Source organism: Dromiciops gliroides, chromosome 3 (genome assembly GCF_019393635.1).
Source record: "Dromiciops gliroides isolate mDroGli1 chromosome 3, mDroGli1.pri, whole genome shotgun sequence".
Classification (NCBI taxonomy): Eukaryota; Metazoa; Chordata; class Mammalia; order Microbiotheria; family Microbiotheriidae; genus Dromiciops; species Dromiciops gliroides.
The window spans coordinates 30,508,068-30,523,110 of record NC_057863.1 but is presented as its reverse complement, the minus strand read 5'-3'; the positions used below and the strand labels follow the sequence as shown (position 1 = coordinate 30,523,110).

The 15,043-nt window shown below is 40.2% G+C and overlaps 2 protein-coding genes across 2 annotated transcripts in view; one reads left to right on the top strand and one right to left on the bottom strand.

Moving 5' to 3' along the window:
• The window catches only part of MECOM (MDS1 and EVI1 complex locus), a 712,085-nt gene that overhangs the window by 335,615 nt on the left and 361,427 nt on the right, over positions 1-15,043 (top strand). Inside the window, exon 2 of the mRNA XM_043994868.1 lies at positions 8,090-8,427. Within this exon, the coding sequence (XP_043850803.1) occupies positions 8,090-8,427 (338 nt within the window). The remainder of the gene's footprint in view (positions 1-8,089; positions 8,428-15,043) is intronic.
• LOC122748859 (ubiquitin-like protein 5) lies at positions 9,461-9,727 on the bottom strand. Its single transcript, XM_043994869.1, has one exon. It carries the CDS (start codon positions 9,725-9,727, stop codon positions 9,506-9,508), a length of 222 nt encoding a protein of 73 aa, XP_043850804.1. The 3' UTR covers positions 9,461-9,505.

Sequence of the window (15,043 nt, the reverse complement as noted above, 5' to 3'; positions counted from 1 at the left end):
ACTAGCTGTGTGACCCTGGGCAAGTCACTTAACCCCAATTGCCTCACCAAAAAAAAAAAAAAAAAAAAAGAAAGAAAGAAAGAAAAGAAAATATCAAGGTTTATCCCATGTGGGTTCAGTGGGAAGGGTATTGGATTTGAGGAAAGGTAGGTGGTACAGTGGATAAAGCACCCAGCCTGGACTGAGGAAGACTCAAGTTCAAATATGGCCTCAGATATTTGTTAGCTGTGTGACTCTGGGCAAGTCACTTAACCCTGTTCACCTCAGTTTCCTTATCTGTCAAACGAGCTGGAGAAGGAAATGGCAAACCTCTCCAGTATCTTTGCCAAGAAAACCCCAGATGGGATCACGAAGAGTCGGACACAACTAGAAAAGGATTGAACAACATAATTGAACTTGGAGTCAGGAAAGGACAGGAGCAAATTCACATTGTGGTACCTAATCTTTAGCTCTGTCACTATGGACATATTACTCAACCTCCTGAAGTTTATGTAATGTCTACATACACAAAAATATGTGTGCCTATATCTACTTACAGATCGACTTCTATATACAATATATATATATATATATATATATATATATATTAGTGAGGCAATTGGGGTTAAGTGACTTGCCCAGGGTCACGCAGCTAGTAAGTGTTAAGTGTCTGAGGCTGGATTTGAACTCAGGTACTCCTAAATCCAGGGCCAGTGCTCTATCCACTGTGCCACCTAGCTGCCCCTATATTATATTTATGTACATGTATCTTATATTATGTGTATATTTGCATGTTGATTTTCTATGTCTACATATACATACATATTGTTATATACTCTCTTTGCATTTGCTTCCCTGCTCTTACCAGATAACTCCAAAAGCCCAGATCATATTCCCCCCATCACCACCACACACAAGCACACATAAGCACACGCATACACACACACAGAGTTTTCTTCTATGGTTTATAGAAATCAATCTCATATATCTTACAGTTGTGATATATGCAAAACAGAAAATTTAAAAAAACCCCAGAGATACGTGGGTCACAGAATCATTGATTTAGAGCTATGTGGAAAATTAGAAATCATTTAATTTTACCCCGTAATTTTACCGATGAGGAAACTGGCACCCAAAAAAGTTAACACACTTGAACAAGGTAACACAGGCTTTAAGTAGCCAGGTCAGGATTTGAACCCAGGAATCCCTAACTCGAGGCCCAGCTTTCTGCCTACTATCACACAATGGTTCTAATAAATGACAATGAACAGTAATTTTTAAAATAATGGGCTAACCTTCCTCTTCTAGGTATTTTCACAAAGGGGACCTCATCAGTGGAAGCCAAGGCTAGTGGCTCAAAGAGCCACAGGCACAATTAGGCTACACTTCATTTATTGCTTTGATGTATCATAGAGTGATCTCCTTGTCAAAGCTCCAGATGCTTATTGGGGCCAAAAAGTGTATTTAAGAAACTGATTTCCTGGGCTCCTTTTCGAGGTCCAGTCTTACCTCCATTGTCACTCCTCTACTTCAGCTAAAGACCAGAAAGAATGCAAGACATACAGTATGGTAGAAGGGAGTCTCTGGAAAAGTGAGAGTGATTCTTTATCTTCTCAGAGCTGTGGTCCCTCACACACATCATTCCACCTCCTGATATAGGGTTTTCACTGGCTGGTCCTTGTGCTTGGAAAACTCTCCCTTTTCATTTCCTCCTCTTAGCTTCCCTTAAGCCTTAGCCAAAAATTCCCACCTTCTGCAAGGAGCCTTTCCCAGTCCTCCTTAATCTTAATGCCTTCCTTCTGACATTACCCTCAATTTAGCCTTTCTCTCTATCTTGTATATACATAGTTGTTTGCCTATTATTTCCCCGATTAGACTGTAAGCTCCTTGAGGCCAGGGACCATCTTTTGCCTTTCTTTGTATCCTCAGTGCTTGGCCCACAGCAGATGCTTAATAAGTGCCAGTTGGCTTTTTGATAAGACATTTCTTACTTGCATCTCACCTGTTTTGATGCACTCAATCAATCCAAGAACTCACAGAGAAATTCTGTAAGTGAGCAAGAGTTAATGCCAAGAATGATTGATCAACTTCACTTGCTTCAATACTTGGAGAGATTGGTGATCTTCATGATGTGGGTGCTCCCTCCAATAAGACATCATAACTCGACTTTGGTTCCTAGAAAGAGAGGGTCAGTTTATTCCCTTATGGCTCCACTCGCCGTCTCTGTAACTTTTTAGATAAAAGTGCCTTTTCCCTAGTGGTCATTCCTTTGTGTATATTGCCTTCCCCATTAGAATTCCTTAAAGGTGGGGGCTATCTTCACATTTATATTTTTATCTTTACATCCAACACCTAGTAATTGCTTAGTGTTTTTTGTCCACTCATCCCTCCATCTATCCTTCTATCTATTCATCCCTCCATTTATCCATCTCTCCTTCCATCCAGCCATCCCTCTGTCCATCCATCTATATATCAGCCCATCTATCCATCCCTATACCGGTATGTCCATCCAGGTCTTTCTTGCTCATTTCTTATGTGGTAGAGTCCTTGCTCTACTATATGGCAGTTGAGTGAAGCAAATGGGATTGTTTAGCCTAGGGAAGAAAAGACTGGTGATTTGAGGGTGGAGGGGAGCAAGTATGATATTTGTCTTTGAATATGCAAAGTGCTTTCACTGAGAGAGAGATTTGGCCCCTAAGGACAGAGCCAGGACAAAGGGTGTTACTAGCAAAGAGGAAAATTTAGGCTAGAGGTGAAGAAAAAGTTCCTGACCCTGAAAACCCTTAGTAAAGCCAATGAATTGCTCCAGGATAGACTGAGTACCAACTGATTGGAAGTCATTGAGAAGTGAGTAGATGATCACTTTTTGGGATTCTCTAATGGGGATGTTGGGTTAAGTGTTTGGCTATGTCTCTGGGGTCCCTCACAACAATATCTGATTCTGAGACTGTGGTACCTCATATAGATGCAACCAATAAATCAACAAATATTATTAAGCACCTACTATATTCCCTGCCTCTGACACATTCTGGATGTGTGGCCCTGGCTAAGTCACTTAAGTTCTTATTCCTCTAGGCACAGAAGTGTCTGTCAAACATCTCCTGATCTGCACCATCTTAAATCAGCTTAAAATTTAATTAGGAAATATCTAACAAAAATACAATAAAACATAGATAACATTACATTTGAAAAACTAAGTCAATATGCGGTCCACAGGGATCCTTACCTACAGTTTAGTGACTCCCATTTCTATTTGAGTCTGACACCACTGCCTTAGGCAACTCTCTATAAGTTACAGAGAAGTCACTGCCCTGCATTGATTGAAGGAATCTCCTTATATGGGAATTCTCTCTTCATGAAATCACAGGTCCACACCCTAACCTTATCTGTATGTGCCAGGCATTGTGGGAGACACTGGTGATACAAATACAAAAGCAAAGCAAAGCAAAGAAACAATCCTTACATGAAAGATGGGGAAACAAGTACTTATGTAAATTATATACAAATTAAATACAAATTCATCAGAAGGGGGATCCACTTAAATTTATAGGGTCTCTAGACCCTTCTACGTTGTGTGCCTATAGAAACTGGTCACATTTAAAGGAAATGAAATCATGGAGGGAACTTATCCTCAGGCAAAATATTTGAGTGGTTTTTTTGGGGGGTATTATTTGAATAATTCTAGCTAAGATGATGGTTGGTTTTTTGGAGTATACAAATATTCAAAGCAGAGTGATACTGGTGCACTTGGGGCTAAAATTTAAAAATGCTCAATTATATTAGAAATACTTTTGTGATTTCTAGTTTGTAAATTAAACAGTTTTTTCTTCCATCTCTTTGGTCATCCTAGCTTTTGAAAAATATTTAATTTAAATGATATTAGACAAAAATTATTTTGGGCAAAAGGAGTCTCTATTTGTATGTATATTTCACCCTTGTGCACAGATGGGCACAAACGGACCAAGTGGGTTCCCTTCACACTCCTTAAGTTGTTCAGGTTTTCACCAGAATTCTTTGCCTTTGTCATCAGAATTGCATTTGGGCTTTGAATGCAAACCCCTCTGTGCAGCAGGCTGGGCCCAGATGTGTATTTTGTCACTGCAGGAATTAAAATCTAAATGCACTTGTTTAAATTATGCATTGGGAGAGTTTTCTGGTAGCACAGAGGTCATGGGGTCGGCCATGCCAGTGGGAGGGCACAGATGGGTTTGCCTCGATCCTTTTTAAGGGTTGGAGATCACTTTGATGGAAGTGACAGTATGACTGATTTAACCCTTTGAGGAGGGAGGGGAAATGTAACTGGACCATAATGGATCATTACCAGAGGCTCCTCCTAGGCCTATTCTTTCCTGGTTGCTTTTCCTACCACTTAAATGGATAAGTCTGCAGCATGGTTCATATCTCTACTTCTTACAGTTCAAAGAGGAAAACCCAAGCAATGGAAAACTCCTTGTTGATTTTGCAAAAATCACTTTATAGTCACTGCATATGCAGAATCCCAGGGTTGCTTTTTAGTGGGGGAGGGGAATTTTCTTTTTTTCATGTCAGTGAAAAAACTAACTAGTCAGCCAGTCTTCAAACCTATTGACCCCGAGGGTGAAGTGCAAAACTCCTATGGATGATGGATTGGCTTGCCTTGGCCAAAGACATCTGAACATTTAAATATTTTATTGTGATAGCATATTCCTCAGGGGTTCTGATCAAAGGAAATGGTGCTTCTGTCGAGTTTTGGTTTGAGCCCTAATTTTGTAGGGTGAGAAGTTGCTCAGATCTGCTTCAGGCTTCATCCAAGGTGACAGTGTTGTGTGTAATGGTTAGAACAGTGGCTTTGGAATTAGAGGCCCTTCGATTCAACTCATCATGACCTTGGTCAAGACCTGAGCAGACCTCAGTTTGCTCATTTGTAAAATGTCCTTGGCTCAATCTGGGCTTTGATGTTCTGTGGAAAAGCCCTTAGTGTGGCTGGGGGATGGGAGATCTCTAAGGAAGATTGTAACCATGGAAAACTGTTTCCTTGGATTTTAACAATCACAGAACATGGCTCTGGTCTTTCTAAGGAATAGTGATGGAGCCAGTGCAATGTTCTGAGCATGTTGGGGAGCCGACACAAGCCTATGAAGAGTCTTAGTCTCCAGATGGAAGGGCAAGGCACACCCTCACCAAGTCATTAAATTCTGTAATGATCCATTGTGGGCTGAGTACATTTCCCCTCCCTCCTCAAAGGGTTAAATCAGCCATACTGTCTCCTCTATTAGTATGAACCAAAGCTCTAAGGCTGCAATGAGCATGGTATGATTGTGGGATTGGAATTTGAAATTTTGGGGGTTGGAATGGAACTTACATACAGGTCATCTGGGTAATTAAACCCTCTTGTTTTACACTGAAGTGTAGACAGGGGAGTGACTCTTCCAAGGTCACTGTGCTAACAAGGGCCAGACTTCAGGTGTTCTGACTCTGAATAGAATGCTGATCCCCACTACCATTGGCCTGAATGGAATGGAGGGTTCATGTAAAGGAGTAGTGAGAGTTGATGGCTTAAAAGGTAACATAGGTGTTGCGGTGATGGTGAAGAGGCATTTGGAAGAAGACTGATTTCTTTCTGCATTAGGAAGCTAAATCCCTCAGCTTTTTTTTAGTATGTCTAGCTTAAGGGAAGAAGCCAAGGTGAAGAGATGAATAACTCAGTTCCTATGGTTTTCTCGAGATGCGGCGTGGTATAATGAATAGATAGCTGACTTGGAAGTCAGAAACACCTGCTTTCATCTCTTGCTTCTGGACATATCCAGGCTGTGTGACCCTGGGCAAGTCCCTTAATTTGTTTGTGATCTAGGTCAGGGCTTCTTAAACTTTTTCCACTTGTGACCCCTTTTTGCCTGAGAAATTTTTATGCAGCCCTGGGTATATAGGTATATATAAGAGATATACATAATCTTTTACTGTTGCCACCCCCCACATTCAGTTATACAACCCCAAATGGGATCTCAACCTACAGTTTAAGAATATAGGGTCTAGGAAACTCTCTAGGATGATAAATTGCATAGAAGATGCCAAGCCACTTTGGAGTTTATTCATTTGGAAGTTCCATATACCAATGAAATCACAGGTCCAGTCCCTATCACCACAGTAGCCCAGGTATTGAGCAACAGGGACAAGAACAAGGGTGAAGGTGATTGGAGGTGTCATGTGTGATGCATTTTAGAATTAATAGGATTTTTTGATCAATTTGCTATGGGGTAGGGGTGAAGACGGAGGCATCAAAGATAACCATGACATTTTCACCTTAGTGGTCTGGGAGAATAGCGGTAATGTTGGTGGAGACAAGACAATTGAGAGAAAGTGTCAGTTTGGGGATAAAAGGTTATGGGGATTTTTTAGACATAGATTACCTTTGATACCCCAAGTGGACAAGCATTGGAGGTTTTGGGAGATGTTTGACTCAGGTCAAGGGTCAGGAAATTAACGGGGTTCACTTCAGTCTTAGGTTCCCTGTTTGGCTGAATTGGCTGATATTTCTCTAAGTAAGACTATTTTTTATCTCTCATCATGATGGTTCACAATATTTCAAGAAATAGAGAGTTGGTACTTACTGCCCATTATACTGATGGGGATAATGAAGTTAAGGAGTGGCATTTGACTAAGAATTCATAGTTTTACTTAGACTCACAACTAGTAAGGCTGATTAGTACTTGGGACAAGAAGAATGAATGGCTCCCCAAAGTCAACTTTGGGAGACAAAGTTGGATTGAATGTGGGGCAGAAGAGAGAGTTTTGGGAGAGAATTGTAATTGAGATCCTAGGGGTAGAGGAATTCTAAGATATCACTCCATGATAGGAAGGAAACACCAGAAGATGGCTAGGTCACTACTGGGAAGGCCATTGTCCTTAAAGGGCAGGGAGCAGGGCAGAGCTGGGCTAGGGAGGAGCTTACTTGCTATATATCTGACAGAAGCATGAAGTGATATTTGTCAGCTTTCTATTTTAACTTATTCTTGCTAAATATGTGTTAAGCTCTGTTGTTTATTACCTGCTTTCAGCAGGTAGAAACTTATGAATGATATCTGCATCTTTTACATTTTAGGCTCACTCCATTCAATCCATGGATTATACTTTTACCTCCTAATTATTGTCCACCCTAATTGGGTGATTCAAAACAATAGGCACTTCAACAACTATGACTTTGGAATGTGCTGCTTTCTTTGGGTGACATATTTCCCTCACTAATTATGTTTTAGTTGGACTAATAATTAAATAATTTCACATTCTTTGAATTCTGATCTATGGGGTAAAGCAACCCAAGAGGCTACAAGCAGCTGGAAAAAGCTAGCCTGGAATCAATTATGGGTCTCCTCTGTGTAAACCACACAGAAGATAGGTCCCATGTGGATAAATGAGAGGCGATTGCAAATATTTAAAAAAAAACATTCTTTCTAGTAAAACTATTCATGAGTAACAACACAAATTGCATCATGGAAATACAGAAGGGCCTTGACCATCATGCTTAACCTCTTCAAAGAATGAAAGTCAAATGCATCTGTGTCCTTATCAATGCAGGCATTCCCTCTATAGTTGAAGACCACAATCTATCAGTACTTGCCCATACTATGTAACTCATGGTGTCCACACAATGGGCGGGGGTGGGGGGGTGGGGGGGGCTTCCTTACTGTCTCTTGATATAACAAATATACCAATGAACCTCAAAGGCAATCTATTTGTTACTGCTTGCTTTTGCTAGGGAATCAATCATACTTTTTCAATCATATATTTGTTATTTTATCTTTCCCTCATAACTCCTTGTTTATAATGTATAATAGGTAAATTTCACCTTCCTTGTACATCCAATTTGCCCTTTGGGTGATAGTTTTCAACTCATCAGATATTGTTATGCTCCACATCTTACAACTATACCCAAACAAACAAACTTAGAAGGCTATTCCTATTTTTAAAAAATGGGCCTTTGTTTCAGGGTGAAGTTTGGGGTGAGTAAAAGAACTTGACTACTGCCCAAAGGCATTCCAATGTGAAAGATGAGGTGTCATATCAATCATAGAATTTGATAGCCCATAGCTACCTTCCACAGGAGGCATCTCATGAAGTTCTAATTTATTCACAGGTAATGAATGTTTATATGACACCTACCCTGAAATTCCTCTAGAAGAAATTCCTGAAGTAGATGGAGAGGTGGGCACCCTTTCTCTCAGCATCCAAGAACCAGCTTCTCCTGCAACATCCTGTGAAGAATTCACTCCGAAGGAGGGCTCCCCTTACAAAGCTCCCATTTACATTCCTGATGACATCCCCATTCCTCCTGAGTTTGAACTTCGAGAGTCAAATGTGCCCGGAGCAGGACTAGGAATATGGACCAAAAGGAAGATTGAAGTTGGAGAAAAATTTGGGCCATACATTGGAGAACAGTGCTCAGACCTTAAAGATCCCAGTTATGGGTGGGAGGTAAGAGAAAGCAGTTTTTTGATTGGCTTATTAAATATATCCTATACCTAAAAGAGTAAAAGTGTTTAACTGAATGCATAACAAAGATGGTAGAATTGATGTTAGAGTTCTGTGTGGCATTTTGGCTTCAGAAAGTGTCTCAATGGTTTTATGTTTAATGCCTGTGCTTTTTTTTGGTGGAGAGATACAAGGGCTGCTATCAGGTATAGCACTTGGGACAAGGAGATATGTAGGGTGCAGAGCCTAGAGGTGATGTCCAACTACTGCTTGGGTTGGGCCAGGAGAGGAGATTGTCCTGCCCTCACTCACATTAGAGTTGAGGGAATAGAGTAGAACCTAGGAGAGTGGCACCTTTGCAATGGGCCTGTGATGGGGCTGGTGAAGGACTAGGAAACAAGGCTTGGGGAAATGTGGCCCCATGAGGAATAATCACCTTTATTTCTGATGGCACTATGGGATTCGTTGGGGCTAGTCATTCCTATGCTTTGAGGAATGTTGGTAGGAATGTGGTGGACTGGGCTAGAGCAGCCAAGATTTTTTTAAATGAGTGATCAAAGTACAGACACGAAAACCAGACATTCCAAGATATAAATGTACTTCTGAAAACTGAACTTTCCAATGTTTTTTTTTTCTTATGGCCCAGATATAGCAGGAGGAGATAGTGAACTGAATTATTACCATTTTACAGCCTTTGTGCTTTGCCAATGATCTTTATTTCAATCACAGGCAAGAGGAGTCACTTTTTCTTCAATTGTGCGGTATGGCTTCATTGGGATTTCCGTTTATTCTGAGTTTTTGGCATATTTGTCCAAGTCTACATGTTCTGCTCCCACATCTTGACACTTTCTTGGTTTTGCCATGCTTCAAGACCCTATATGGGTTCATCATGCTTGTGTCCTATTATGAAATCTCATAGGGAACCTTTCCCAGAAAACTTTTAAGAGCAACTAATGTGTAAAAAAACAAAATCCGGTGAAGAGAGCAACCCATATAGTCTTTTTTAAGCATCTAAGTTATTTTTATTAGTGAGACTTTTAAAAATGGGGGGTGGCTTGCAGAGTTGGCAGGCCTGCTGCCCCTACTGATAATAAAGCTCCAGGTTCATTCCATCATGGATCTCATAGTCACCTAGGGAAACGTGGTCCTTGAAGATTGTGTACCATTTCTTAAGGACAATCTTGTTCCAGAGGGTGCCTGTCTGAGCCACAATCAGTTTCTTCAGGTTTCCTATCATGTCATCCATGTTGCATTTCACATGGACCTTCTTGTCCAGCCAGTTGTTATACAAAACCTCAATCATGGCTCCCTCTGCCTCCAGATGCAGCCCCTGCCTCACCCCATATAGTTTTAATTAGCCATTTTGGTTCAAGAGGTAGTTTCATTAACTATACCCAGGGAAACAGCCTGAAACATGTCCTCAAATCAACTTCTTGAAGACAAATTCAGTGAAGAGACTGAGGGAGAGAGATCCTAGGGTGTAAGGTCCTCAGTGGGGATATACACTAAGACATCACCTACTGGCAGGAGAACAGAGACCGGGACATCAGGAGGCTAATCCCTCTAAATTTCAATGCCCTAGTATACCACCCTCATTTCCTTGCCCTAGTTCTAGCTCTGACAAAGAGGTCAATATTGAATGTAAAGTGATCATAATTTTTGCCATATTCTTGCATAGCCCCCATCCCTTTCCATTTGAATACGAAGATTAAGTACCTCTAAAATATTCAGGATAGGTTGAGATGTTGTCTAAAAAGAAAATTCCAGACAGCAATGTTATCTGTCCCCATTCACTCCCCCACCCCCAGTCAAGCCAACCTTTATTTTTTTCTTGATTCGATGTACAAATACAGTTTTTACTTGCCCTTGTGTTTTGGAAAACTCTTGTGGTTATGTTATATGACCACAACCTTTTCTGAAATATCTAGGAAACATCTGAAAAATCTTAGGGCCCTTTCTGAATGAGGGAGAGGTGAATGCAAGGGAGCATAGCTTTGGGAGGTGTGACTGACCATGGGTACCTGGTATTTCAGTTAGACTGAAGTCAGATAAGCTAGATTTATTTTAGTCTGTTCCCTTAATATTTATGATCATTAATAGAATATTTGGTTTGATTTTTAACTAGGAATAAATAAGCAATGCCTTCAGGACTTAATTTTAACTTTTTGTCCTTTTGCGCTATTTGAACCTTTGTGAAATCCACAATAAATGATCGCTGGTAGAATACTGGGAGGGTAGTGAGAGAGACCTGACCAGATTCCCCCATAATTGCAAGTAAGAAATCTTTGTTCTTTTGACCAAAGGCCCAGGAAAGTTATTGTATTTTAGTTGCTCATGTATTGATAAGTAGCTTTTAAAAAAATCAGTGTAGCATTAAGTAATATGTGAGTGGAATACATTTCAAACCAAATGCGTCTGAACTTAGCGGTGTTATTGTTCACCTTTAAATAATGGCCATAAACATCCCAGCAATGAGTAACTCATTAGTCTTTTATTACAAAATCTTTAGAGTGAGTCAAGCAACCAGTGCACTCTCTTCAGGATTCTTGAGTAAGTTTAGAATCAACCAGAATCTTGAGGAGGAAATAATTTTGCAAATGTAGGGGTTGGTGGATTATGGGGCTGCATGTCTTTGAGCAGGTTGCCTCTGGTTTCTGGGCATGTTAGAAAAATCCAGTAATTGGAATTAATTTTAAAATTATTCACCCCTCAGAGTAAAGAGACTCTTTCAAACTCAAGTAAAATATTATATTCTGGAAAGCATGTTCGTATTTTTGTTGTGTGAAATATAGTTGATAGTGCTTGTTGCATGAAATTCAGAATATGACACTGGTTATTCTTATGGAGAAAGCCAGAGCCTCTTTTTCCTCCTTCAAGGATCAAAATGACTCAATCCAATTTAATTGGCCAAATATTTATTCCTAGTCTATCGTGTATGAGGTTTGATTCCAGCTAATGTAGCTGCAGAGACAATAATGAGACAGTTCTTATCATCAAGGAGCTCACATTTCATTGTGTCAACTTTCTAGGACTTTTCATACACCTCAATGGCAGTACCTGTGTGTTTTGTCAGCCTTTGCTCTCTGGATTGTGTTATAAACTGGTTGAGCCAATGATTTTCAACTTAGGATAAAGGGTCTGTCCAGTGGTAGGTGGGGGCTTGTTCCTAAAGCTAGTTAATAGAAAACCCAATTATAATCAAAGACCTTTTCCTAGAAGTATCTCACTGGTTCTGTGAAGCTCTCATTCTTATGGTCTTTAGGTAGGCATATCAATCATCAATCATCTACAGTTTCTCCATATCTCTTTATCTCTCTGTCTTTCTGTCTGTGTCTGTTTCTCTAAAGTCATTGCTTTGTTTATCTGATAGTTTAGATTGCATAAGATACCACCACTCACTTTTAGTATAACATTATGGCTAAAAAAAATGAGCTCTCTTCTTGATGCTTTTCGGCTTTTTGTTTGTTTGGTTGTCATGACACGAGAGCCATTATGTCATGGGGTTACTGGTTTCTTCCTTCAATTCTCATCTGTTCTCAAGTAAATGGGGTGGGGGGGGTTCTCATTTGAATGCTCTGCCTCACTCAGACAAGAATCTTGGGGTTGAAGTTCATTAGCTGCCACCCACCTACTCCAGTTTACAGATGAGGAGACAATGGTCAATGGCAACAATAGCTTCAGCAGAATCAAAAAGGATGAGGATTGAGAAAATGCTATCAGATTTTACAATAAAGATAATTTTGGTATATTGTTGAATATGGATTTGGAAAAGTAGGTTACAAATTATTTTACATACACTGTCTGAAGTGATGCTCACAATAATACTCTAAGTTAGGTACAGAGATGTAACTACGTGGAGCAATGGGGTTTTGTCCCAAGGTGGTAAATTTGGAGGGCACAGCAGCTCTTAAAATCATAAAGCAGTGTATAAGGAATAGAACTTGACAGCTAGTTAGCAAGAGCAACTAGTCACAAAAGATACTATTATAAGATAGGCTAGAGTGAGTTCTTCTCCTATGTCTTCCGACCTTAACTGAGCACATGCTTCATGGCTCCTGTCCTGGGTGCAGGTTGTGGTATAAAACTCTAGGTAGCTGTTATTGTTACAATTTCCATTTTGTAGAAGAGGAAACTGAGGGAGGTTGAATCACTTGTCCAGGGTCATACACCTAGCAAGGGTCTAAGGCAGGGTTCAGCCCAGGTCCTTCTAAGGCAGTCTCTCCATTCACTATGCCACGATGACTCTCACACCTTCCATATCAGAAAGAGGTGAACAAGATGGCCTTTCAGAGCTGTAGGCACTGTGGGCGGGAGCAGTGCCAAGGTCACACCAAGTCCTCTTTTAGGGGGTGCTCTTGACTTTGGTCTCATGATAGAGGGATGAATTTAAGCACGAAAAGGGTTACTTGAGAGGGCTGAATGTGGGTCAGGATGAGGATGGTGGGGATGAGAAGCCATCAATTTGAATTTGCCCTCATTCTAACATTATTTAATGACATAGTAGTTGGATCAAGTACAAATCGAACCCAGGTCACTGAACTGGAGCAAAGGCGACCTCTTTGGTCATTTATCACCCTTCTCCCTCCTCCTCCCTCCTACCAGTCTATTTGTCAGAAGCTCAGTTGTCCCCAGGATGGCCTCATCTCCAGGGTCCCAAAGGTGGTTTGAGAAGAAGACATTGCTCACTTCTTAATCAATGAAGTCAAAGAGGTTTTTTGTTTGTTTGTTTGCTTGTTTTTTTAGTGAGGCAATTGGGGTTAAGTGACTTGCCCAGGGTCACACAGCTAGTAAGTGTTAAGTGTCTGAGGCCAGATTTGAACTCAGGGACTCCTGACTCCAGGGCCAGTGCTCTATCCACTGCGCCACCTAGCTGCCCCCAAAGAGTTTTTTAAAAAGAGGTCTTCATAAGCCTTCTGCAAAACTGAAAAGCTGATGTTGGGGCAGTGAACACTTACTTTAGAATCAAATGCCCTGAGTTCAAATCTCACCTCTCCCACTTTCTATCTGTGTGACCTTATCAAGACTACGTTTCCCCCCACTCCCACCCAATCACCTTGTTTCTAATCCTTTCATGGAATAATGTCTCCCTCGGATATGTGTTTACAAGTAGCACAAGTCAATCAACTAACACATAGTGCCAGGCCTCATGTTCAGTACTGCAGGTAACAAGATCAAAAAAAAAAATCTAGCTTTTAAGTAACTTATGCTAAATAAAAAAATTTGCATTAAATAACAATCGCAAATTTTGTACCTTTCTTTTAAGTGGAAGAGAGGAAAATACAGATGAATGGAAAATACAGGTTAATTGCCAAAATATCTAGTCTTTTAACATTTACAATGCACTTTACACATGCTCTCATAACAACCTTGTCAAGTAGGTGCTACTATTATTCCATTTTACCAATGAAGAAACTGAAGCTAACAAGGGTAAGTGACTTGCCTGGGGGTCACACAGCTGGTAAGTATTTAAGGCAATATTTGAACTCAGGTCTTCCTCTGCTTATTTGTTCCTTACAATCATCCTGTGAACTAGGTGTGCTCATTATGCTCATTTTAAAGATGAGAAAATTGAAGCTGACAGAGGTTAAGTGACTTGTCCAGGGTCACACTGTTAACACGTGTCTCAGGTTGATTTGAACACAGGTCTTTCTAACTCCAAGTTTGACTCTGTCCACAGTTCACCACCTAGCTATGTGAAAAGATAAATGGTTTTATTGGTACCACAAAATTACCAAATATTACCAAAATTAACAATGAACAATAAGTGCCATCTATGTAGCACTTCAAATGTATATAAAAAGTATTTTTACAAAGTTCCCCATATATGTCAACTATTATTTTGCTGGTTTTTTGCTTAGTGCACCAAAACAATTCAGTCCTGAGATATATGATGTCTCAAAGAACTATTGTCTCTTTATGATATCTTAATTTAAAAAAAATTATAGAACCAGCTCTCACTTTTTTGTGATCTGATCTTGAGGTTTTTGAGGAGAGAGGACTGAAACAATATAACTATATTTAAAACAAAGTATGTGAAGTTATGTTTTTTTTTTTTAAATACTATCTCTCACAAAGATCCCCCACCAATCCACAAACAGGATAAAGAGACAGAAAGGCAAAGGACATGGGTTGGTTTGGGGTCACGAGGAAGGAAGAGCTGATCTCATGAAATTTAGTTCAGGAGTTTTCTACCATCTAACAAAATATCTTCCTTGTGGGGCACAGTAGTGCTCCTCCAATATCTCACTGGAGGAGGTCTGGCTAAGGCCATAAAATGTTTTTTTCTTGAATGGGCCCTTGTTGCAGAGGAAAATGTTGTGTTCATTACTAGAGGGGCGGCTACACTTGGGCGATTTTGATACATGTGTTCTGGGAGCTTTCCAAATCAGAAGTGTGGTTGTCTGTTGGTGCCCAAGGTAACTATTTCTGAGTGCTTCCCTTCCAAATCAGAGAGAGGACTACTTAATGACAATGTAGCTTTGAATCGGGTAGTTAAGGAAGGGGGACATAGCTCTCTATAAATGTCTGCTGACCTTCAAAAATTAAATAGATACAGAGATTAAAAAAAAAATGACTATGGGAAGATAGTCCACAGTTTGAAAATTTACTTTGGAAGCAA